The sequence below is a fragment of the Haematobia irritans genome, chromosome 1 (assembly GCF_050003625.1).
Source record: "Haematobia irritans isolate KBUSLIRL chromosome 1, ASM5000362v1, whole genome shotgun sequence".
Classification (NCBI taxonomy): domain Eukaryota; kingdom Metazoa; phylum Arthropoda; class Insecta; order Diptera; family Muscidae; genus Haematobia; species Haematobia irritans.
In genome coordinates this window covers 7,187,623-7,215,004 of record NC_134397.1, presented here as the reverse complement: position 1 = coordinate 7,215,004, position 27,382 = coordinate 7,187,623, and the positions used below count along the sequence as shown (strand labels likewise).

Genomic DNA, 27,382 nt, shown 5'->3' with positions numbered 1-27,382 from the left:
TTAATAGCACCAATTTAAATTTCAACAGACGCGCTGACGGACAACGATAGCTTGATCAAGATATATACTTAGAGTTATCAAAAAACCGGAATTTTTGAAAGTAGGTTTTTTTCGGTTTTAAAAACTGGACTTTTGGACTTTGTTTTTTGGAATAAATAACCGTCATAACCGGTTTTCATAAAGGTTCATAAAGATACGTAATTTTGTATTTTTTTTTCAATATTTTTTATAAAAGTTGATCAAAAATTCTTAAGTCAAATGTACATTGCACCTATTTGGAAGTGATTTCATTGGAGTTTAATAAAATACCGAGATGTATTTGTCTAATTTTGGCATTAAATTGGTAATTTTTGAATGAAAATATGAAAACTGGCCAAGAAAACACCGGTTCTACCGGTCCCCCGAAAATGGAATTTTCACGAATACCGACAATCGGTCTAAGAAGACAAACCGGTCCACCGGTTTTGATCACTTATACTGCATATAGTCTTAGATTTATACAATACCGATGTATTTCAATAATTGCCCCTTATTTCTAGAATTATTTTTGTATACAATTCCATTGGATTAATCGTTGCAGGACTCTTCACCTAAAATCAAGTAGAAAATGTTATCAAGTTTACAACAATGTATTTATATGTGTATTCAATTAAAATAATTTTTCTATGAAGCGTAACATTTAAAGTTTTTAATATGAACTTATTCTATGTCCGTGTTTTCAGTGTACATAAATATTTTATTGGAAATTATATCTAAAGTCAATTATGTATATATACCAATTAAGGGATCACTAATCAATAGACAAAGTAAATGGCAACATTCTAAATTTTTAAAAACTAACAAAATACATCTTATCTTTTAGTACTGGATAACACAGCCATGTTGTATTAAAAGACGCAAACATTTCATATTCATGGCCAATAAAAATGTTTTATCCACTACAAAAAAATAGACCTGAAGACATACACATACATACATAAATAGTTAAATATTTAAAGAAACTTATTATAAATCGAAATAATGTATATATTTAAACCGATGATCCTTCGGATCGTACATTCCATGCTACAGATATTAATTTATATATTTTGAAAAATTGTTTACTTTAAAGAATATCAGATCTTGCAGAAACATATAAAACTCTTTGAAGTTATACGCACTCCACATATATATTCACTTTCGTGATCGAAGGACCAAACTAAGAAAATTGAAGTTTTTAAATAAAACGGGATATTAAAATCGACTTGCACTGGTAGAATAAAATACAAATGTTACTACAAATATAATATATTCAATAAAACGGCTATAGTAAACTAATATGGAATGACAATTTTTTTTTTTTTGGTTCCAATTTTCGATTTCACTATTATAACGCGATCATAATATCCACATGAATTTCAAACTGATCATAAATAAGCTAAAAGATGTCAAAAGATTTCTTTCTAAAAATACACATTGCAGTATTATTATTCTAAACTTTGGTGTAAAGTATTCTGGGTCGGATTCTCAATGCATTTTATTATTTATCATATCGAGAGAACAGCTGATCCCATACACAATTATCCTCAGGTAATCGGAGAATGAGAAACCGGCCCTAAATCTATATTTCCCTATGATTAGACTGTAATTAGAATGAAAAGTTTTTGCAATCCTGATGATGCTAGAATCGGTTCAAATTTAAGTTGATGTTAGCTAATGATGCTATCACTGCTTTCGCTTCCATGGGAGGCAGGATGAATTGTTACATCACATTTAACCTGGACATGATTAAAGACATCAATATCCTCACTGCTGTTTTCATCCGATTCAGCATCGCCCAGTAATGGCTACGCATCATCTCCCTGGAACATATCAGCATCTGTATCCGGATTTGTGGAAATTCTAAAAATAAAAAAAAAAAAAACAGAAAAACGATTATATTACAAAATAACCATGGATACCTATAAAATATATTTATGTATTATATATATGAATGACCAAGTAAGGGTGGGTACTGCGATCAGTTTTTTTTTTATTTTCACGGTTACTTTATTCAATTAATTTCAAAGCACAAAATGTGACACGATGAATGCGTTGGATATTTTCCATCAATGTTTCGAAACGTTTTTTTTTTTTATAATTTTTCTCGGGCATATTTTTGCAGTTTTAGTGAATAAAAAAACAAACAAAAATATACGTTAAAGTATATTAGTTTTTAAAACAATCCGTTGCTTGGTGTATATCTCAATGTGGCCATTAGCTTTGCTAGAAAGTGTTGCACCCAAAATAGTGAACCCACCATGAATCAAAATGTGAATTTATTTTAGAAAATTTTAAGTAATTGCAAGATGATACAAATAATTTCATACTTTTTGTTAAATTGAAGAAAATTTATTAAAAATAATTTTAATGAATTGAAATAAAATTAAACCGGCTATAGAAAATTTCATTTGCAATAAAAAACATTAATATTACCTCCTTGAATATATTTTAACTTAAACTGTAGATTGGGAATCATTTCGTAGCATAGTTTCTGATAGCAATTCTACGCCAATCCTACCCAGAAAAAATTGAACTGTTGTATGGGAAGAATGAACTACCTCATGCGAAAAATTGAGTTCCATTTTTGAGACTTCCATAATGCGTTGTGAAAATAATAAGAATTTACTGAGATTTTCGAATTACGAAATTCATTCATTAACATAAAACAAAAATTAACTAAAAGTATCACAATGGACTGAATAACACAAGTGAACAATGGTTCGAGATATACCGTTATATCCAAAATTAAGGCATTTCCGCTACATATATTTGAATAACTTGCAAACGGTTCGCCATATTAAATTTAAAAAATTCCGAAACTCCCAAACAATATTCTCTTTCAGACTTGCTTACATTGTTTTTAAATGTTGCAAGTCGTTTTAGAGATATCGTCATTTGGATCATACTCCTCTTATCCCATCGCTGTTACTAAACCAGGAACATCTGAACAATAAACAAATCCATCGTCTTCGGAAAAGAATGGAAATATTTTTTTTCATAGAGGAACAATAAAATTTATAGGTTTTATGAGTTTGCTGCTACCGCAACCATAAAAATAAAATAATCTTTTTTATTACTTAATTCTTTTAGTTCTTAGAATCATTAAAAAAACAATTTATTACATACAAACACATTACAAAATGTTATTTTTGTATAGAAATCGCGATTTATATCAATTCAGTAAATCGTGAACAAAATCAAAAGTTGTATACCGATTGTAATGAATTAAAGCTCAGTTAGTTAAATACAGTTTATTAAATATATTTATATATTTAGTTAAATATATTAAATATATTTATATATTTAGTTAAATATATTAAATATATTTAACTAACTGTTTCTGGACCAAAACTGAGATTTATGTTCCATTTTTATTTTTTAGGAATTTTTAAAGAACAAAAATTTTGTTTTTGTTAAAAAGTTCAATTTTTTTTTAAACTTGAACGATATCTCTAAAACTACTTGGAAAACTGAAAAACAATGTAAATAAGGCTTAAAGAGAATATTGTTTTGGATTTCCGATATTTTTTAAATTTAATTGGTGAACCGTTTTCAAGAAAGTCTCCTTCAATTTAATGAATGTTTGCGGACGTTAATTAAATGAACTAAAAATGAGGGAAAATGTATACACAAATAAAGCATAACGATTTACTAAATTCGAATTTCTCATAAAATACTTCAGAATTTCTTAAAAATTTGCAAATGCTCCCATCTTGAACTTCGTATGGCGCTAAAGACATTTGTGCCATTTTGAACTCCAAAGTAGGAAATTTTCTTTAACAAGTGAACAAAATTATTATGCCAAATAAAGATAGAGGCGTTTGTAATACAGTTTGGTTAAAATTTTCTAAAATTAACCAAAAATTTACATTTAACTGTTTTTTGAGTGTACACCACTCCTACAAAATTAGAGTCTTTTGCAATGTTGAGAGAGATTATTAAAGAAGTATCACAAAGAAATGCCTTTTGTCACTTTCGACAATTTGAATAACAGTATTCAATGCAATAAAATTAAAAATTATAAGCTACACATTTTTGCGTCTTTGGTTTATTGTCCTTAATTTAAAAAATTGCTGTTTTAAATAAATAATATTTAAACCTAACGGGTTTTCCAAAAAGTGTCTCTTCTTAGATAAATCATCGGATGCTACTGACTGAAAGGTGTTAAATCGAAGTCTCTCGTTGGTCAGATGTTATCGCCTCTTCGATAAATAATAATTTAGTTGTTTGTGGGTAGAGGAGTGCGCGTGACACGCGTGATTCACGCGTGAATCACGTGAGTCGTGAACAAAATCCAAAGCAACTCTCGTGAATGGGACTAAAATAAATATTTCGTGCGTGAGCGTGCGTTCGTGAATGTGCGTGAATAAAATCTGCAAAATCACGCTCATAATCAAGATTTAATTCACACTCGTAAGTTAACTGAAATTAATTTGGCTCTCGAACTATATTCTATTTTTGAATTTTGTTAACTTTGCGTGAACGTGAGTTTTTAAAAGTTTTTAATTCGTGAGTGAGCGTGCGTGAGTACTGGTTTTCATTTCGTGAATGTGCGTGAGTGGAATTGGCTACCACACGTATCGTGCGTGAATATTTTGCTTCGTGAATGTGCGTGAGTGTGAGTGAAATTTCAGTCACGCGCACACCTCTATTCGTGGGTCACTAGTACCATCCAACTCCGACCATAAAAACTCGTTAATTATCTCTCGATAGCGATGACTTATTTGCCGTAACATTTGATCCAACATAATTTTCAAAAAATAAATAAAATCCAATGTCCCCGCCCATCATAAAAAGCCAAAACGGTCACACGTTCAGGTTGGAGATGGTTCTCAACAATAACTCTTGAGTGTTTTGAACAATTCTGCTTGTTGACGTAACTACCGAGGTGGAAATGAGCTGACTTAAGGTGGGTATTAAGTTCGAGTTTAGCCGCTAAAATCGTCATTTTTTCTCGATTACTTTTCTTTAATAATCCATTTTAAGGAATATAAACTTTGTGAAAATTTGCTTTGGGATATTCCCCATCAAGTTATAACGAAATCTGCAACAAATATGTATATTTTTATGACGTTTTTTACTACTTTAGTTTTCACTTTAGTGAAAATTAGCGGCTAAACTCGAACTTAATACCCACCTTTAACTGCAAGATTTTCACTATTTTTGTACTGGATTTTAATAATGCGTTTTTGAAGCGTGTATAATTTAATTTTTAGTATCTAATGGTTTAGTTATACGGAGTTATTCAAAATGGCCTAAGGAATACTAAAAATACTATATGATTTCTATAGTAGAACTGAGTATACCCAAAGAAACATTACTTTCCTCAGGAACGAAATTTTAGACAACCGAAGTTCCCTCTCTTATAAAGTATTTTCTTTTAGACAAAACAAATCCACATTTATGATATGCAATTCAACGATTTTCTTTGTAATTAATTCTTTTTATTTGTCTTTAAAGAAAATTCTATAGCGTCAAAAGAAAACTTTGCTTGTCTAAAACTTCGTTCCTCAGAAAAGAAAACTCTTCTTTCAGTGTATAAGACCTAAATGAACTTTCGCCACTGTTGAAACATGCTAGGCGTGTACAGATTTAAATGTGCTCTCTTATTTCCTATCTGCATTATTTTGTAATATTTTTCCGGGAGTTTCCAACTCAGAATTGCGTCAGAAATTAAAAAAAAAATTAATCGGAAATAATTAAAAAATTCAGTTTTTCCAAAATTCTAGAGCTACAGGCTATTTGTTTTTGAGTGTTGTACTTGGTGTAAAAAGTAATCGTCGTCGTTGACCCTGTTCAGGAAGATCAAGTTAATGTCTTCGCCTCGATGTCGACAAAACGCGACGGACGTTAAAAAGCGATGGCGAAGTGACGACTATAAAAGGGACAAGGGTTCTTTTAAACTTACAAAAACAAATTCTTGCATCTTATCTGTTCACGAAAGCTCGTAAAATAATTAGAATCGACTCAGGAAACGATTCTGAGTCGATCAGTATATATAATGTGGGTCTAGGACCATTGCAACCACAGGCAGGATTTGGAAATTTGACGTTCATTATAATTGGATGTTGTTGGAAATATGTGAAGTTTGCCTCAGAGTTCATGTGGTCCATGATAGGAAAGAAATTGGGTCCTTTACATACATTCATATCATAATTCCACAAAAGTATATAAATGATTTCTAATACTGACTCTTATTTTATTTTATTTTATTTCCCTAAAGATATGTGCCGAATATGATTTATACAGGGACAATTTTCTTTTAACTCTATAGTAGTCTTAATTTTCATCTGATTATCCTGAAGTTTGAAATGCAGTCTAACGAATCCCAAGTATTAAATTAACGTAGTGAGTAAGGTCTATTATTTGATATATACTCGCATTGGCCAGTCTTATTTCTTGAACACCGAAAAAGTCTCAGAAATTCCCTAAATTTCGAATAAGTAATTGTTTATATCATTTTTAGTGATTCTATACAATTTTAATTTTGTGACATTTCTCTAATACGAAGTTATTTTACTTGACCAAAATTTGATAAACTTGTTGTCGCTAAGTCGGGACGCTCAATTCTACGAGGGACCTCCTTTTTATAGTCCGAAAGGCGTTCCACATTGCAGTGAAACATTCAGAAATGTCACCAGCATTGCTGAAGTGGGATAATCCACCGCTGAAACCTTTTTGGTGTTAGGTCAAAACTTATTCGAACTTATTCGTTAAGCTTCTTTGCATAGCCGAGTCCGAGCAGTGTATAACACTATTTCATAGACGTCATCAACATTACTGAGAGGAAATAAATTTTTGGTGTTGGGCAGAAACTTGTATCGAACCCATGATCCTTTATATGCAACTACCACACTAACCATTGCACCACCATATATCGAATTAGCTTATTAAAAATTGTAAACATTCAGTCGTCTTTTTATATAGAGGTATAACCAAAGATTATAGAAGAAGAAGATGGGAGATTGGCTACTGAGCACATCAAACCATTTACCACATTAGTTTAATACTCGAACCAAACGCGTATACGACAAGTATTGACATAGCATTAAAATGCAAATAAAAAGAAATTAAGAGCACTAAATAAATTTCCATAAAGGGGAAAATGTAATTTTTTGTTGTTGCCTAAAGTTTAACATTGTTTCATTAAGAAAATTACATTTTTCATTCAAAAAATAAAAACTAAAAACAACTAAAAGATTACAAACATGTATTAAACTAATCTGGTAAATGCAACATCTGGTATGACGCAAGGCAATCTCCCATCTTCCTCAAATCTATAATCTTTGGGTATAAGCCCGATCTATAAGTTTTATTTCGTGATTTCAATTATGGCTCTTATTTAGACCCAAACTTCTTGTTACGAGTATTTTAAGAATCTTCGAATATCAAAAATTTATTCATATATCCATACATTACAGCCGATTTAGTAAAATTGAAATAAAATGTACTTACGTTTAGATTATACATTAAGCGCAAGATAAAAACTACTTTCTCATTAGAGAACTACAAAATATCTACGTTCATAGCCAATTTTGTAACCAAAGAAATAAAAAGACACTACAACACAACAAAAACTAAAAGATTTTATTTTTTATTTCATACTCAGAAAATTGTATACACAGCATTTATTCAAATAATTCGTAAGCATGATGGCTAAAAAAATAAAAATTAAATTAAAATAATAAAATAAATAACATGTTTACAAAACACAATCTATTATATAGCATGAAATGAAATTAATAAAGCTTTCTACAGAAATTTAAAGGTAGAATTGGAAATTCAAAAGTAATATAGGAACATTAAAAAACAATTTAACTCAATTTAAATGTATGTTAACAACAACATAATAACAAATTCAAATTTCCCTTTAATTTTTACACATTGAATTTTGAAAAATCTAATCCAAAATGTATGAAAATTCTATATTCTATTTATGAATTTGGTGAGATGTAACACATGAAAGAATACAATAAGACATAGAGATTACCAGTTTTTTATACATATTGAATGTTTGTTCATCAATAGATGTGATATATGAGAAAATAGAAAGGAGTTTTGTCTTATTTTTAAAAATTAATGGGATGACCCAGATTTTTTATGAAAAAAGTTCCAGCTTCTTTTCATTTAATACAAGATTCGAAGCATAAAAAGTATGAACACTAAATACTATGAATTAAGTATACAATAAGAACTTACAATAATTCATTTGCGTTATATGCAAATTATAAAGCTAAAATAAATTTGTTTAATATATAACATTATTAGTAACAATATAAATTACCCATAATTCAGTTATAAAGACATCCCCAAAGTAGAAATAAACAGTGAATGTGAAAAGTAAGTCAATGTCAAAATTTAATACCGAAGTGGGATCAAGAAAGATTATGCTAGCTATGCTGAGGCGGTTTTATTTTCTGATAATGATTATGTTCGGTATTGACAAACTTAAGACATTCAAAGTTACATAGATACATGTAAAGAATAGATAAGGAACTGATATGAAAGTGAAAAGCTTCTGGCGACATAAATAAATCTATTACACTTTTCAAATTTATAAATTAAAAAAAAAAACGATAAAAATTAAAAAGTTTATAATCACATAATAGTGTTAGTGGTAGTTACTTTAATAATTACGATAGGATAATGAAAAAACAGGTATGCCACTATCATGGAGTGACAATTCGCTATACGATGAAAGCAGGATTCCATAGGTCACAAGGCGAAGGGGCGTAAATACAGATGGCATAAAATGATGATAATTTCCATTTAATTTTTCACATTTGGTTATGTTTTATTTAAGGCCAAGCCATACAACAATGCCATTATTAGATAAATATCCAAATATACGCCAACACACCATATGGCCCATCAATTTCGATTTTTCAATGGATATATACCCAAGCAAAAGTGTGCCACCAAGATTTTCAATTACGTATGGATGATTTTTGCATTTTTTTCAAATGTATAGAACCCATTCAATTGTTATGATTATATGCAAATGTTAGATTCAAACCAATTGAAAGTTTCATCCGTTAAAAGTGATTTCATTAGAATCAACAATTTGATGGAGGTTATTGATGATGTTCTTAGGCGGGGTTGGTCGCGTGGCGTTGGATGATGATTTCAAAATTTTATTTTTCAAATATAGCCGCCATAGTCCATTAGTTTCAATTTAGTTTTTTTTTGTTTTGTAAGCCATTCGGTCAGTTGGATAAAAGATATTCAATAGCAACGATGATTATGGTGATGAATAATGTCAGGAAAAAATACAGAAAAGCACTTTTTAGTTCCACATTCAATTCAAAAACATTCTCCAAGAAGTTTAAACAAGAAAACCAACAAAGAGATTTAAGTGCAATTTCAAATGTTCTGGTGTTATTTTATTGGTTGTACTATGTTCTTGTAACGTCATCGCCACCGCCAACTATGAATTTTCAAAACTTTGCAAATTGTATGTGATACTGGTTGAGTTGGTTACATAGCACGTTTAGAGTTAGAGATATCCATAAAAGATTTTAACACACAATACCACACATTTTTATTTACCACAAATTGTATGCCATCCGAAAAATACGAACGTTTTTTTCCAAAAAAAATTGTCAAAAATTCATCAATGGAGAAATTTTGATTATTTTGTGAGGGATTTATTTATTTTTTTCAGATCGCATCATTTTATTATTCCCATTTATAGTTGATTATTCACATTTAATTGTATAATTTTGAATTTAGTTCCATTTGTTAAGCCAAAATGTTTGTTTCGATTGGACGTAAATACACAAAAAAACAGCCATACGAGAATTATGTATTTGAATGGACAAAATACAAAAACCATGAAACGGAAAACATTAATTTTTAATTGTTATTAATTACAAATTCGATTTTCTATAATAGAAGCATTCCATTCCATATTTTCTAATGCATCCAATTAGGCACACAAAAAACCATATGAGTGATGATAGGATATGAAAAGAACCGCAAGCAAATTAGCGAGCACTTTGTTTTCGTTATAAAATGAGCAAACGTGTGTTTCTTAAACTATAACAAATGTCGACTACTTACAACTACATAGTGTCAAAAACCCGTAAAGCGAAGCTATTCATATGTATTTATTTTCTATAACTATATAAGGGCACTATAGAGAGAGGATTAACTTGTAAAAAAATTAGCATAAAATTTCCATATTGAAAACGAAAAGTTGCCAAGTTCAAACCGGCATAACTATGTATTTTTCATAATGAAACTATTACAGGTGCATCACACACAGTTTCTCACAGCTCCTATATAGCCAGATATCAAATACACAATGAAATTGTTCACTTTGCATTTATGGGCATTACAATGTTTTTAGCGTTCGATATATATTGATGTTGTACTTGTAAAGTTGCAAGTTCCTTTAGTATTTACTCTTCTATTAGGCCCATTTTATAGAACAAGGTTTGTCAAGAATGTCGGTATGGATGACCTTTGACCGACTCAAAGCAATAGCTAGGACAAAAGGTATTCATATCGAGAAAATTTTCATTTTCCTCAACGTCACTTAACTTACTGTCAACCTGCAAAGACGTTGATATTTGCAATGATGGACTTGTACTAGATAAAACTCAAAAGCAACGATCTTCTTGATAGTCTATACAAACGCTCGTGCAGGAAAACTTTATTTTCACTCTCTTTAACACACACTCTTTTTTTCTGCGATTCAGGTTGATATCCCTATAAATTTACTACGCATTGCGATGTTTTTGCTTCAATTAAAATAAATTCTAACAAATATCACAACCCTTTCATTATGACCATAAACCAGAGCACAAGGATAATTAACATCTGAATTTAAATCACACTACGCATATCGTTCTTCATACCATTTAATTAATTAGCACCATAAACCATTATACAACAATAATATTAGTATCAAAAAAATTATATTAAATATTATTAATATTTGTTTTAATTTCAAATAAATCACATATATAAATATTTATAACAAAAAATTGTTTTAATAATAATTGAGTAGTATGTACATGTTCGCATAGCATAGATATGATTAGTTAACACTATAGTTATATATTAGCACTATTTACTTTTAATTAAAAACACACACACATAACCATAATTTATTTACAAATGTTATTATGCTTTATTATTTTTTAATAAATCCCGTTTGCACTTTAATTGCACCTAAATAGTGTATTGAGGTATAAGCAGGTTTTGTTAGTCTGTAGAGACTTTTTCCGATATGGTAATAATGGGAGGGGGAAGCGTTTTGGTATTAATTTCATTGGCAATGTCTATGGAAACACCACTGTTAGGGAAAAGGGAGAGATAAAAAAATTGGGATTTCCAAAGAAAATGGAAATGGTTGGGATTAATTAAAATTCGTGACCAATATAAGAGAAAAGGGATAGAAAACAAGAAAAGACATACCAATAGAGAAACTTAAAAAAATTTCTGAAGATAGCAGAGAAAGTGATAGGAAAATGTTTTTCAATATTTCAAACAACAGTTTTAGGACAGTTAGTGGATTTTCATTGTTCGTGCCAAATAGATAAAAAGGTCTTAGTGCATATGTATGTAATTTCAAATTAAAAGGTTTGGTGATTGATTATTTAAAGTAGTGTTCAGCTAACTTTTTTGTGCAAGAAATTTATGTATTATGTGGTGCTTTGTTATTAAACAGATTTATAGACTTACCTAGCATATGTGGAGTTGGCATTCTTTATTGTAAAACTGTTTTGACTTGGAAGTACCCATTTTTGGACCCACTGTAAAGGAGAAAAGGAGGAAAAAATGAGAAACAAATTTCATCAGTCTTTAAATTCATTTTGTTTTTTTTTATTTAAGTTAAAATAAGATTTATGTAAAAACACAATGTCTACCGAAATTATGAATAAATAAGAAGTGAATTTTTTGAAAAGAAATTTGTCGAGATGTTGCCTAAAACTTCGTTTGGTAAATTATATTTTTATGATGTCTTTTCACAATATGGGACAATTGCCAGTTTTTAATATCAGATTACCCCAGATTTGGTTTTTGGATCCTGCTAGGACAACGCTTTAACATGTAATACATACAGGTTTCTAATGACTAGGAACAATTTTAAAAAATCCTTTAACTTATATTAACGGCTCAATTTTTACTCATTTCTATATTTTTAATATTCTATTCTTGATTTAAAAAAAACCACGTGTTATTTATACTCTCTTAAAAATTGTATTTAATGTGATATGCATTAGATGATTGTCTGTCGTCTTAAAAAAAATATACGTTCAAAGTCTCTTCGATGAAGACAAGAATATTCGTATTCTTTCCATGATAATTCACATAGCTGTCAATAAATTTGAAATACTAAAGCTTACTCAAAAGGGAACAAAAAAACATCACAAACCATATGTTACATATATGCCAATAGATAATAAAATATAAAAAAATAAAAATATGTATAACTCTTATCATTAATTTATACGTGATGTTTGACACAGCTATGAGCAAGTAATGATGAATGATAAAAATCATACCATGGCTTTCAGAAAAAATGTGCCGCAAAAATATTATAGAAATGCACATGTCAAGAGAGTATTTATGTCAAACGTACAGACAGGATATAATTGACTTAGACAGCAAATGATAACAAAGTATGTGACTAAAAACAGGCTGGTTTCCAAGATAATGGATTTATAATATACTCAATATATAAGATATTTAGGAAGTGATTGTCAAATGATATATGATAATAATTCAAATAATTTTGACCGTGCATTCTAAAAATCAAACAATGGAACTGATAATAAGATCAGAATGTATGTGGATGTTGCCAATGTATAGAAAATTGTGTTTATTATTAATAATTTCCCTCTAATAATTGTTTTCAAGTTAACTTACCGGGCTGTTAATGAAGCGTTTATTGCCCATACACGCTATCATATGTATCACAAGGTATAAATTAAATAATAAATATAAAACGGAAAACAAACCTGCAATATATAAAAAAATTAATAGTTTTATTTTAATGATTCTTGCAGAAATTCTTTTAATACTCACAAACTACAACTAAAACTCCCCCTTCAATACTTAAAGCTTCAACTTGAGTAACCACAAAATATAAATTAACAGCAATAACCAGTATTGTTAATAAAATCGATACAATTTTATTGCCACTGTAAAATAGAAGGATACATATAGTCAAAAACTAAAATAAAATAAACTTTGTAATTTTCTCTCTACTTACATTCCATTAACAAACTCGCCCATTATAGCTGTACATGATGTAAAGGCTATAGTTGGAATTGCGGCGAAAGGCAATTGTAAGGACATCACAGCATTTAAAATATCATTCATATTAGTTAAATCTTCCATGCGGCTAAAGAAAGCCAAAAAGAATGTGGGAATGATGGCAATCAAACGAGTGAACAAAACTCGACGCCATCTGGGCCATTGTAGATTTAGGAAACCTTCCATTGAGAATTGACCAGCATAGGTACCAGTCATAGTAGAACTTTGACCAGCTGCCAAAATACCAACACCCCAAATATACATGGCTACAGCACCAAAAGTACATCCCAAAAAGAGACCTCCCTTATATAAATCAGCATCTACAATTTCAGTATTGTTTCCAAACGATACTATGGCATCTTCGTACATTGGTTTATCTTCACACATTTGTAGCTATTGATGGACAACAAAGTAATTCTTTTATAACTTCATTTTTATTAATATAAAAATCATACATACCACATCAGCATTTGTTTTCCCATACATTCCGTGGGCAAAAACAGCAACAACAAACAAATTTATAATGAAGGACACAAAAAGGGCAACCGAAGCTTCAATAAAGAAATAAAAGTTAGCTTCTCGCACTTTGGTAGGTTGGCGACGATCAACATCACGTGACTGAAAAGAGGAAATTAAAATTAATATATATAATAAAATAAAACAAAAGAAAATCGCAAAGCATATGCAAAAGATATTAATATTGGAGGGACAATAGAAATCTCTTGTCAAACACCAAAACACTGAAATGGGTTTCAATGTTTCTGTCCCAATATCATATTATTGAGTCACAAAATAATTGAGACATTAATTGAAATTTTATGTACTTAGTTCAACTCAAACCAACCACATGCGAACAAAGTCGGATGTGTATTATTTCCAAAATGTTCATGAATTCTCAAAACGTTTTTCCTTGAAATCATGAATCATGTTTTTTTCAGAAAATTTTATATATTGGAATTACCCTTAAAGTTATTAGTTATCTTATACAATCAATGATCTGTATACTTTTTTAAGTAATTTAGAAGATTTTGCGTACTTACCTTAACCAAAGCTGAATGCAAATATAAATTATGTGGCATAATAACTGCACCCACAATGCCTACAGCCTGCAGTAAAACTTGTGAGTCACAATCTTTGCACCACGGCACAAACATGCCCTCCAATACTTCGCCTTGATTTGGAGCCGATACAATGTACTGAAATTAAACAAAATATAAATCGTTTTAATAAAAAAAAACATACTCGATTTTGTATATATTTATTTTTTTGTATTTCTGTGGTTTCGTGCTTTTGTTTGCAATAATATTTTGCAAATAATATTTTGTGGTATCTGAAATATTATTATTTAAATTAAATTTCGTTCCATCGCGTCCATTACACACTATTAGTAAAGGATTAATTGGATATGAAGTTTTCATCATTACTTCTTGAGTAAAATATGAAAATCTCGCTTTCATATATGTTTACATACGAGAATCTATAAGAAAATTTACAATTTTTACTTTAATCACTTTTATCCTTTATTACGCCTGTATTTGATAATAATTTAAGCAAACGTAAACCTCTTTTCTAATTAAAAAAATACCAGAAGCAACAAAACATATTTAATCTAAAATAACAAATCTAATGCCTATGCTAATTTTCCGTCATAAACTTCAGACATTAGACATTATATTTTATAACAAAGAAGTTTTGGCAAATATATTCTACATTTCCGCAAATGATATAAAACAACCAGAGACGAGTGTCATAAATAGCAGAAGAGAAAATAATTGTGAAATCATAAATCACTAGTAAGAGCTGAAGTACTTTATCTCATGTTTGCTTTCAAGATAAATAACAACAATTTATGTTAATAAATATTTTAGTGTCATAAGAAGAGATAACCATGTCAAGATGAAACTATAGTGGAACAGTGTAATACATATTGGTCTTGTCATTAGGAGTCACAGTGGTGCAATGCCCGTCTTGCATAAAAAGGGTTGTGGTTCAATCCTAATTTCGATCGAGCACCAAAAAGTTTTTCAGCGATGGTATATCCCCTCTCAGTAATGTTGGTGACATTTCTAAGTATTTTAAAGCTTCTCCGCGTAATATGAAACACAGCTAATCATAAGACTTGTTCGAAATATAACATTTTTGTTAATGTAATACAAAATCATTTTACCATAATAAAAAGATTCAAAATCTCATGCAAAGTCCAAGTACTAAAGCATTTCCGGTATGACTCGAAATGAAAAATTTTTTGAGATAATTCGTTCTCGCACAATTTTTGTATAGAATTTGCAAATTAGCTCTGTTCATATATTTTCTCATTTTTCCAGATAACAATTGTGGTTATTTTAAATTTCTTTGTAGGAAAAGCAAATTATGAATAAGAGTTAAGGTCGTCTTAACGCCTATATTAATTTTGATATCGTTGTTTGTAATGATGACAGACGTATGTCATCCATTGTAAATGTAAAGCTAGATAAGAACTTTCCTTACAAACAGTTATATGTGTATTAGATTGGATTGATGTAAATGAAAAAATATGACAATAAACAAAAGTTTTGCATTAATATTAGTCAATGTCCAGTGATATGTTTAATAATAAACTAAATTAATAAGGGTTTTTGAAAATTAAATTTTAATTAGAAATGCTAATCTTTTTTGAAACTTTCCTCTCGGTGGAATTGGGTAATATTTCCATATTCTATCGCATTAATAATATACAGATATAGTACACATTTCGATAACGGCAAAGGCGAAGTTCTCACATATTAATAAATTCGTTTTTAAAGGACTTTTCATTAGCAATTACTTTATTTTAAATTCTATTTTTGCTATTATATGTTAAAAAAAACATTTTTTTCGTCTCTCCCTAATAAACACGTAAATGTAAACACATTACATTAAATCAGAGTGTGACTGTTATAAGATGATATATTTTCCTAAAATAAGTGAACCTAATTTACATATGTAGTATTTTTTTTTATTCATAAGAAAGCATGTACTATTTCTGCACTATGTAACTGGTAATAAACAAATCTCAGCCAAATGAACCAGTCTCAAAGAAATATATATAGTAGATAATATGAAAATATAGCAAAACCTCAATTGCCCCAAAACAAACATTAGTGTGATAAAACAAATAGTAAATGATAATTAAAGGAGATATTATAAGATTAACAAAATCAATATATATGAAGAACATGTCTTGTGTTTACCCTACAATTGGATTTGTTTTAACCTAATTAAGACACGCCAGCAAAATTAAAAATTTTTAAGAATATTTAAAAGCTTGGCATTTTTCCCTATTCAGACTTGTTTTTAGGGTTCTGACGTCTATATCTTCTTAAACTAACAAATTTTTATTTATGACACCTAGCCATAACTGCAAAATATGTAATATTTTTAATGGAATTGCGTAGTTTTCAAGAATAAAGTAAAAAACGTCCCCGTGCTGAAATAGTGTGCGACTATAAAAAAAAGTTTCCGCTTCCATACATTAGAACATAGATACCAGTTGTTTCTCAAAAGAAAATAATTCTTATCATCGTTTGACAAAGAGCTCATAAAATCGTCACATTTACTGTGAAAACGACTAATGGCAAATATAAGAGGAGACTTTAAGCTCATACTGAAACAAAAACAAGGCAATCCAACAACACCTATATAACAATACTAAGAAGAACTTGTATATTCCTCTCTCAATTCAAACTTTCATACATACCTCATAACCAAATGTCACAGCCATGATGGTGATAAGAAGGCCAAATAAAAATTCAAGCTTTCGCAGACCATATTTATCTAAGAACAAAAACGTGAATGTGTCGACTATTGTTATCAGCACCCCGCCCCATAATGGTACTCTGGAAATGCCAAAAACATTATGTGAATTTATTTATTATCAATCCATCAAAATTGATCAAAACACAACTTACACTTTATTTGATAGGAGATATATGGCAATCGCTGTACCTATGACCTCTTGCATATCTGAACCAATTATCGCTATCTCAATCATAATCCATAGAATAAAACGTGGAATCTTTTTGTATTGGCGAAAACACATCTCGGCCAAATGAAGACCTGTCACAACTCCCAATCTGTGAGGGGGAAATGTGGAATTATTTTCATGTTAGTTTTTTATTTAAGTATCTTATGAGTTTTTTTTTTACCTTGCAGCCAAGCGTTGCATTAACAATCCCAACACGGTCGCCCACAATAGAACCCATAGGATTTTATATTTAGCTGCGGCACCACTTTGGAGATCAGATTCAATGTTACCCGGATCGAGATAAGCAATTGACATTAGAAACCCTGGGCCTGTAAACGCCCATAATTTGCGCCAACTAAAGCCAAGCTGTAATGAAACAAACACATACCATTACAAAATAATTATGAAATGGAAAATCTAAAAATTGGTTTTAACTATTTAATATTACTATAGCTTGCAAATAGGGTCCGTCGTTCTAATTTTATTCTCTGTCCTTCTATTTTCTACACGAAAATCAAGATTAACTGTAATAGTCTAATATTTATTGTTGATTTCTTCAGTATCAATTTAGGTTTGATATTCTCGAAATTTTGGCATCTTGTCCATTAGGGCCATTAATGAAGATGAAAAAATGTACATTTTTTAAATCAAATAAACTTGAAGTATGGATTCTAGCATAAAATTTTAAAATGAAAATGTCGAAGATTGGTTATAGCGGTTGTTACTTTAATATATCCGCTCCTTTTTTGTTTTGGACGATTTTTTTAACAAAGTTTCAGCTTTCTTGGCTATCTATGTTAGAATATGTATGTTTAAAACGATAAGATTTCAATTTGGAATCTAGCGTATTTTGGTGCATAAATATAAGGTAAAATTTTTGTTTGATGGAATCACAATTCTATTTTGTATTCGCAAACTGTCGTCACGGTAAGCTAGGTAGGCAAGGTACCATAAAATTTCCATTGAAATTGTAGTTCTTGGAAAACGGCACACATTTCTTCAAATAAAAACGCAATTATATAAATCTTTTACCTTATCTGTTTGAGGAATCAAAACTTTCTCATCGCTAAAATATGCCTGTTTTGAATCACCTTTCAAATGGGTGGCTTCATTTGGAATTATAAGCGTTGATGGTTGTTGTATTGATGTGGAAGGCACTCGGTTTGTTGATATATCGCCGGATGAAGAAAACATTGCATCTGTATTTCCTTTTCCAATATTTTGCTCCTCATTGCGATTATATCCGTCATTTGATGACATTCTTTTGGTGGGACAATCTGAAATGAAAGTGGATACGAACATTTAGTAATCATTGTTAAACAAAAATGAAAGAGAAAAAAACATAAACATGAGTAAATTGTTTTTATGTTATTCCCCGCTTTTCATACCAAAGGAAATACTAGAAATGCGATAAAGAATCTTTTTGTTTTACAATGGTGTGTACTTTCATATGCAATAAAGTGGGTTGAGTAAAAAATCAAAATGTATTATTTCCTTGTAAACAAAATTTAGTAAAATTAGTTTCACGCTCATAGAATATGTCTACAAAAAGCAGCCACTAATGTTTATTTTAACCTTTTTTTAATTATTGATCTAGCAACCAAAAATCTATAAAACTTTTGGTCTTTTAAATGTTATCTGATACGTTTTCAAAAACCAAAAAATGCATGTGATCTGCAATTTTTTTGCTGTAAGCACAAGAACTCACATTTTGTTGCTGTGCTGTGACAACTATCAAAACGGATGTTTAAAAAAGGAAAGCTGTCACTGTTTGTAAACGTTTTTTTTTCAATTTTCAGCTTTTTCTAAAGTACAGGAATAATATCTGTTTAGCGTCTCGTTGCCTAAAACAGCAAATTTGCTATGGTTGTTTCAACAAAAAAGGTTTGATATTTCAGCAACAGAAAATTATTGAAACTGTAAACAATAGCTATCAAAATATGGCTATGTTTCAGAAAAACGCTCCATTCTAACGTTCCAATATAAATATATGCGAGAAACCAACCTGAGTATTAAAGTCAAGGTCTCATCAGATACAAAAAGCTGTAATCAAATATGATCCCTTTTTTGAATCTATTAAGATTATTTTTTTTTTCTTCTATTTCTACTGACAAATCTCTTTGGGTTTAAGTTTAGCACAAAATAATATTTGCTATAAATAACCGAAGTTTTGAACAATTTCTTTAATTAATTTCATACTTGCTCAACTATCGAGTCTTTATGTTATTTCCATCACTTTTATTGCTACGCTTTGCTTGACTTTTATTTCATGCATTAAAAAGACACTTGTAATTTGCTATCAGATATCAATTACAAGTTACACGCTTGCATACCTCGCACCATACAAAAATCATTGTCAAGACAATATGGGGATGGCCTTCAAACCAATTGATTTCTCGAAAAAGAAAATGATATCTTCACTACCATTCAATACGCACCGCACATTTCGTTAGTTTTATTTGTTTATCTGTTATACCTGTACTTCCATATTTTCATTTTGAGAGCTGAATTCTATTTAATTTAAGGTTGTAAAAAGTAAAAAAATACCTTTGTAGTGATAACCTTTAAGCGACAGAGACCGTAAATTTTATATTATTTTCTTTAATGCAATAATCTTAATTATGCAATGCTATCAATTATGATCTTCGCAAAACAATACCAATTGGGATTTAACTAACTCCCAAAAACTCCTCAACAAGAAGTTTTTACGTAAAATTTTAAAAATAATGAATTCAATACTCTTTTGACAAAATGTCTTCAAGTAAATAATATTCATATCACAGTAATAAATCTTCCATGTTACGAAACAATTGTACATGCATACTAGGACAAAACGCCTTCGCACTACCATCGTGCTTACCTAATTAGGAAGTAGCATCAAGGTATTACGTATTAAAAAATTAAGTATATTTTTTCAAAGTGTACAACAAGTATGTACAGAATGCCTCGTTAAGTGGGATTCTTAGTCTTTGTGAGTTTAAATTTAGTCTCACAGCAGTTTTTCTATGTAAATAAATTGATAAGCGTCATATTCTATTGTTTGGATAATTTACATTCACGCTATGAAAATACTGAGAAACATCTGTCAAAATGTTATGCTCTAGCTAATAAAAAAGCGCATTTCAATCAAAAATAAGTTATTAAAATTAAACGATGGCTAGGCAAGGCAGTCTGAAAGTATGGCAATTAGGCGGTTGTTATATTACTATAATGAAAAATAGGTAAATCGCTATATAGATAGAGGTTACTAGTGTTTGTCAATCCATTTGGAAACTTTGGATTCAGAATCCGAAATGAATCGTTTAAGTACAAATGTGCAGATTTCCTCAATGATATATGTTATTAGCTGACCTGGAATTCACGAAAGAAAATGCCTTTCTAATTTTCTTCAGAGAGTTTATACCTAGATCATTTCAGTAAATGCCAAATATTGAAATCGCAAACGTTACCAATGATCGGATTATCTCTACTCAATATGTTTTACTATATTGAAACTGTCGCATTCTAAGTTTGACTTAATTGTATTAACAATTTTAGCAATTGTCGAATCTGAATCAACAATTGTTTTCGAAACTCTGTTTTTAATAATTGCGAGCAAATAATGTAAATAAAAGTTACTACACCTCATTTTGCATGACTTACTGTTAAAAAGACACTGCAATTAATCTTGTGAATTCCTTAAATTGATTTTTCCAATATTTTAGTCGTCAAAACAAACAACAATGACACACTTCAATGCTAAATTTCTTAAATAGTTATCAAAAGATACCAAAACTTATTCAACATCTTCAGATGACTGTCTTCAAGGTAAACGTGAATTTGATCCAAAAATGGTCTGTACCCATGTCAACAACTTTAGAATTGTTATTGAACACATTGGCTTCTAAAATGTTTGTTACCAATAATTATTTAAGTAACAATGTGATGTTGCAAAAAAAAACAATCGTTGTGGGGAATCATTCAAAGAATAAAATTCAATGTTTTATCAGTTCAAGTAAAAATATTATTTTTTTGTGTGTAGTTAACAATATATATTTTAATGTGGAAATTACAATTTTTAATTTAAGAAACAAATTTAATGACTAATGATGTTTTTAGATCGAAAGGTATGTACCTTTTCAAACCAGTTTTAGAAACGGAACATTGACATTTAATCTTAATCCTTTTTTATTAAAAAAGGCAAGAATTTAAAATATGTGTTACTGCTACTTAAGGTTAATGTGGCTGATCTTATACACATAGGCTATTAATGTCAATGCTTACCAATGTTTCTCATTAATACAAACATTTATTACCCTTTACGATATTTTAAGACTAAAACGTTTTACTTGTCATAGAGAGAGAATGGGGGGATCTAATTTGTACCCACGCTGGGATAATTTTGCCCAAAACAAACTAAAATGTCATATGGGAAACTCCCACCCTTGACATAAATAGGAGATGTTTACTTTCCATTCATACCAATTTTCTGAATAACAAAAAACAAACTCTTACAAATAATAACAATAGAAGTAAATTATCATACGGATTAATTGACGTTATTTTTTGAATTCACTTTTTGCACGTTTTTTCCCTTGGAATCGTGACAACTGTGTTGCAATCTATTTATACAAATTGTTGTGTTTTGCGGGGTCAATAAATGCTCAAAAATTCACATAACACGGGTCAAGCTTAATACGAGTATATACCACAATAGACAAATGATGCGACTGCATGTTTCTTTTAACAATAATTTCCATAAAATTTTATGAAAATAATAATAATTATTATTATACATTAAATATTCTGACTTCCTTTAGGAAATTAATTACTCAATACAATGTTCAATAAATTTTATAGATGTGGATATATAAATACCATATTAGGCCGTCTCACTCGCTATGAAATAACCATATTCGAAAACACCTCTTTTTTTAGTTCACACATCTATTCTCATCATATATATGGTACTAGTATTTTTTGTGCCTTTAGCCATCTGCATGCTCATAAAGCTTTTGAAAGATTTCAAGAGGAACTATATGCAATAATCACAGAAGAACCTTATCTTATAACCCACAATGTTTTTTAGAGGATTGCGAAAACCTCGCGAATTTATGGACTCAGCATAATTCAATGTGATATGCTAAAATCCTCTAGACAAGAGATAACATTACTATTTAACATTTGAGATAAATAAAAAACATGCAAGTACAACATTTTTAGTTTTGCAACATTTTTTATTATTCCTTAGTTTGAAATTTGCCAAAGTTCGAGTTAAATTATTTGCCTTTATTAATAAGTCTGGAAATAGAAAGAGTTACCCAAGCTATACATACTTGTCTACAGAAAGCTTTAGCAACTATAAAATTAATCAACATTAAAATTATTAAGAAGACATAACTGATATAAAACTGCATCTCGTATATATCGAATATTATACACTTATATTTCAATAATTAATACAAAAAACGAATGTTATAACAGTGACATTGGCGAAAAACAAAAGTGGATTACTTTTGTTTTTATAAGTTGATGGAAGATAAAGACCAAGGTAAGGCAGGGTAAGGTAAGGTATGAAAAAATTAACTAGCACTTATTTTTATAAATATAATTTATAAATTTTATTTATATTGGACAATAACAATATCCTCAAATCGTAAGGCTACCTAATGCCTCTCAAAGTAAATATTGCAAACAGTAATTTAAAATTTTGATGGTTTGTGTGAAACTCTCATTGCATGTCAGCCGTTTTGAATAGTAGTCACATGTCCGTCCACTGATTTATTGATAATCAAGCGAAACAGTCGACAATCCTTCTCTGGCGCAGTCATATTATTTGCCCAGTTTTCTACTTAGTTTTCCCCCCATATTTATATCTGTTTCAATTTTGTATTTTTGTTTATAGTCATCAAATCAATTAAAGTTCATTGAGTCATTTATTTATGTATAATCATTTGTTGTTGTCAAAAGTATTTTTTTCTGTATTGTGCTTCTGATTATTGTTTTATATTATATGGTATAGAATGAAGATCGACTCTTATAATGGCCTATAAAAATTACCATTGGTATTCTTTGGGAAAGTTAGTAATAGTAATAGTATCACATTCTAAACGATTCAAGCCCATTAGATTTTAAAAATCTATTTTCGCCAAAACAATAGAAAATAATCAAGTGCTTCTACTTATCACCACTCGAAGATAAAATAATTGATTAATTTTTTAATAGCTAATACAACTTATGATAATAAATTGTTTGGCCTATTAAAGAACTGGTCAACAAATACACACAAAAAAATTTTCTTCCTCCGAAACGATATTCTAGACCAACGAAGTTTTCATTTTTATAATTATTTATCCACAAGAAAGAAATTATTTTTTTTGTGTACTTAAAACAAAAGTTAAGAGGTTGAATCAAACAATCATCTAATTATAATGTATACTGAGAATTTTCTTAAGTATTAAAGAAAAGTAACGGTCAAATCATATTTTGTCTTTAGTTGCTTATATCCGTTATCTTCTCTATATATACACTTAACCTTGAGATATAACACTTTATAACACTTCAAATTGTTCGAAGACATTTACCACGTCCAAACATAAACAGTTGTTCTTATCAAATTACTACGAAATCGACAAAATAAATAATTTTTGAGTGTATTATTATGATAGAGTGAGAGATATAAGCGAGAACTACATGCGAGAGAAAAGAAGAGATAAAATCGATTTACATCTTAGACAGTGTTGCCTCTAATGCCCCAATTTTTTGCCAGCTGATTAAATATTCAATGTTAACACAAAAGCAAGAAAAATGTATACTGTAAAATTTAGTATATGGTGCAAAGCCTCTTGAACAGTTTTCTTTTTATTTTAACCATTTTTGTTGCCTTAAGGTGTGTTTTAATATTTTACTTCCTTATTTAATGAAGCCCGCCTAAAGGTGGGTACTAAGTTCGAGTTTAAGGTGAGTATTAAGTTCGAGTTTAGTCGCTAAAATTGCTAAAGTGAAAACTAAATCAGTAAGAAAAATGCATGAAATTATACATATTTGTTGCAAATTTTATTATAACTTGAAGGGTTATAATAAGTTTGTATTCCTTAAAATGGATTATTAAAGAAAAGTAATCGTGAAAAATGACATTTTTAGCGGCTAAACTCGATCTTAATACCCACCTTTAGCCGCTAAAATCGCTAAAGTGAAAACTTAATCAGTAAGAAAAAGGCATAAAATTATACATATTTGTATCAAATTTTTTTATAACTTGATGGGGAAAAGCCCATATCAAATTTTCACAAAGTTTGTATTCCTTAAAATAGATTTTTAAAGAAAAGTAATCTTGAAAAAATTACGATTTTAGCGGCTAAACTCGAACTTAATACCCACCTTAAAGGCGAGATTGGGTTAAAAGTGCAAAAATATATGTAAAGACGATTACATTTTTATCGAGTCTAGTCAAATTAAGGATGGAAAAGATCCAATGTATTGATTACGAAACATTTAATATTTCTAAATTAATTAATTAAAAATGTAAACGTGAGTATAAGCTGGTTTCAGCTTGTAAGCTGAACATAGTACTTAGCTTAACTGGAGAAGAGTTTATTTCCACAATAGAATGCGATGTCCATTCGACCGACTGAATTGTTTCCAGAATAGAATATAATATAAAAGGGCAATTGCCGGGGTAAACAGCAATTAGAGTATCCATATTTCAAAGCATTTTTATTTTTTTTTAAACAGTGCTTAATAAAAAGAACAAACAAATGACCACCAAATTTTTATACTAAAGCTCGCAACGGCAAGGCAACACTGACTTGGCGGAAAATAACCAAAGAGAAAAAACAACTTGTTCGGAAGAGAAAATAACGACTGGTTGGCATGAAACAACACACACATACTCGGATACATAATTGCACCACAAATATTTCAATTTCTTCGCCATCATCATCTTTTATTGAAAACATACATGCTAGTCATTTATTAATTAAAAAGCGTTATTTATACAATTGGAAATCCCGCATATGGTAAATCGAAATAAAAGTAATGAACAAAATATCATACAGCAACATGTGGCACTCACTTTTATAGATTTCTTAAAGGAGATGTTCTTTCAGTTTAGGATAATTTATTTTTTAATTTATTTTCGTTGTTTGTATGCTGGCAATGACTTTGTTCTTTCTTGCTTTATGAATATAAAACGCGTTGGCACTTCTTTGTTTAACGGCGTGTATAAACTTTTATTTTCTATTTGGGTTAATTTACACATTGACCAAAAATGACGAAGAGGAATTTTCTTTACACATCACACCACGAACACACATTCATTATTACACAGCCACAACAATGAATGTCAAAGGTATTATCAAATAAAAAACTTGCACTGTTTCAATAACGGCTAGCATATATAACCAATATGTTCAAACATTTTGCTCATCTATTTTCTATATAAACTTTTACGCTAGAAGGTGTGTTTCATTACAACTTTATTACTTAATATTCCTTCTGTTCTTCCAGTAAGTGGTCGTAATAAATATTTTTATTTTGGTCCGCGAATAATAAATATATTCCCACCAACGACAAATGTCAAACAACTGAGAGTACTAAAATTATTTGCAGCTTATATAGTTTTTCTCTTGCAAAATTGACATTAGAAATTGGACATATGTGAGAGAATTTTTATTACCAAAACAGTGTTGCCACTACTTACTTAATTATTATTCCCAACTTTTCATTAAACATAAAAATCATTTGCCATATATGATATGGAAGTTAACGATATGTATTTTATTTGATACTGTAAAAGAAACTATATAAAACTAGTTGATAAGGGGAAAGTAGTCACTGTTTGTTTAATAGCAATAATACTTTTTTTTAGAAATTGTAAATTATTCACCTGTTTTCAGCATTAAATTCATCGTGACAAAAAAAATTCAAAATGTTTGTGTTTACTACTTCATCCAAGTTTAATTAAAAGTTGAAAATGGCAACATTGAATTTAAGAGAATATTTTTAAAGCGATAACAAAGATAATTGAGTATAACAAGATTAAGCATTGTGCTCTTATAAAGAGAAAACAAATGTCAAGGTGTAGAGGGCTATGAGAAAAAAATTGTTTTATTTGTCAATTTTTTCCAAAGCAGCTCTGCCCAGGAATAAATTTAAAACGGCAATATTCACATAAAACCATAATGAATATTCGCTTTAAAATACACATACGTTTTATTTTAATTTTCTACAATCGTTTCGGTATTGCTTTTGTGGGTTTTTATTCAGAAATGTATGAAAAACGCTAATGTTATGATATTTTCCGACGCAAACGGCAGTACATTTGAGAGACACGTCGACGCAAACTTTATGATATTTTGTTGGCAGAGTCCTCTGGTGCTTCAGTTTTGCTATGACAAGACTGCATCTTCTTCTCAATTATCTTTGGCGATAACAATTCAAAGAGACGGATTGCCAACTTGTAAAAAATTTTGGACTTCTTTAAAATGGGGATTTGGGAAAACAGAGTGAAATAGAGTAAATAGCCTAATTTCCAAAATAAAAATTCTTATGGATCCTTAGATTATTCTGCCAATATTTTTATTCATATATAATATATGAAAAATCAAGGCAGGTGAATATTTGAATATCTTTAGCTCCAAAAATTAAGACTATTCCCCGTTTTCCGATAATCGTAATAGGAAATCACAAGATTTTGATTTTTTACCATTTTTAAGGCCATTTGTTATTTAAACTCGCTTTGGAAGAGAATATAAGTGCAAAGTTATGGATTAGGAGCTTTTGTGGTTTGAACGATTAACGGAACATTGGGTAATATGTGCAAAAAAGTAATATAATGTTTATTATGTTACGGATATGGCCTTCTGTAGCCAAAGTGGGGTACTCATCTTGAAATTCACTTATTTGCTTTTACAGAGGAAGGTAAGATTATATTTTTTAATATTTCTGTACTTTATCATAATCTTTTCAGTGACATTTGCTAGCGTGCATTAATTATTCAAAATAACTGAAATGAAAGGTTTGCTGTAGGTTTTCACATATTCTTATGTACATATGTGGCAATAATGGCAAGAACTTGACAACAAAAGTTTGTTGACCAAATGATACAGACTGGATTAAAGTAGATTTCGA

General features: G+C 29.7%; 1 protein-coding gene across 5 annotated transcripts; it reads right to left on the bottom strand.

The window, feature by feature from the left end:
• Positions 1-610: 610 nt before the first annotated feature.
• Mvl (solute carrier family member malvolio) lies at positions 611-25,832 on the bottom strand. Of its 5 annotated transcripts, none has more exons than XM_075289101.1 (12): positions 25,326-25,832; positions 18,305-18,549; positions 17,454-17,638; positions 17,217-17,381; positions 17,006-17,144; positions 14,331-14,486; positions 13,750-13,908; positions 13,247-13,683; positions 13,060-13,175; positions 12,901-12,992; positions 11,713-11,783; positions 611-1,881 (listed from the first exon to the last, which is right to left on the bottom strand). In XM_075289101.1, exons 2-12 carry the CDS (start codon positions 18,530-18,532, stop codon positions 1,827-1,829), a joined length of 1,803 nt encoding a protein of 600 aa, XP_075145216.1. In that variant the 5' UTR covers positions 18,533-18,549; positions 25,326-25,832; the 3' UTR covers positions 611-1,826. The 5 variants fall into 5 exon arrangements, with proteins under 5 accessions (XP_075145216.1, XP_075145218.1, XP_075145215.1 ...); XM_075289103.1 differs by lacking the exon at positions 611-1,881 and adding an exon at positions 7,600-7,677; XM_075289100.1 differs by lacking the exon at positions 611-1,881 and adding an exon at positions 7,958-8,708.
• Positions 25,833-27,382: the final 1,550 nt, after the last annotated feature.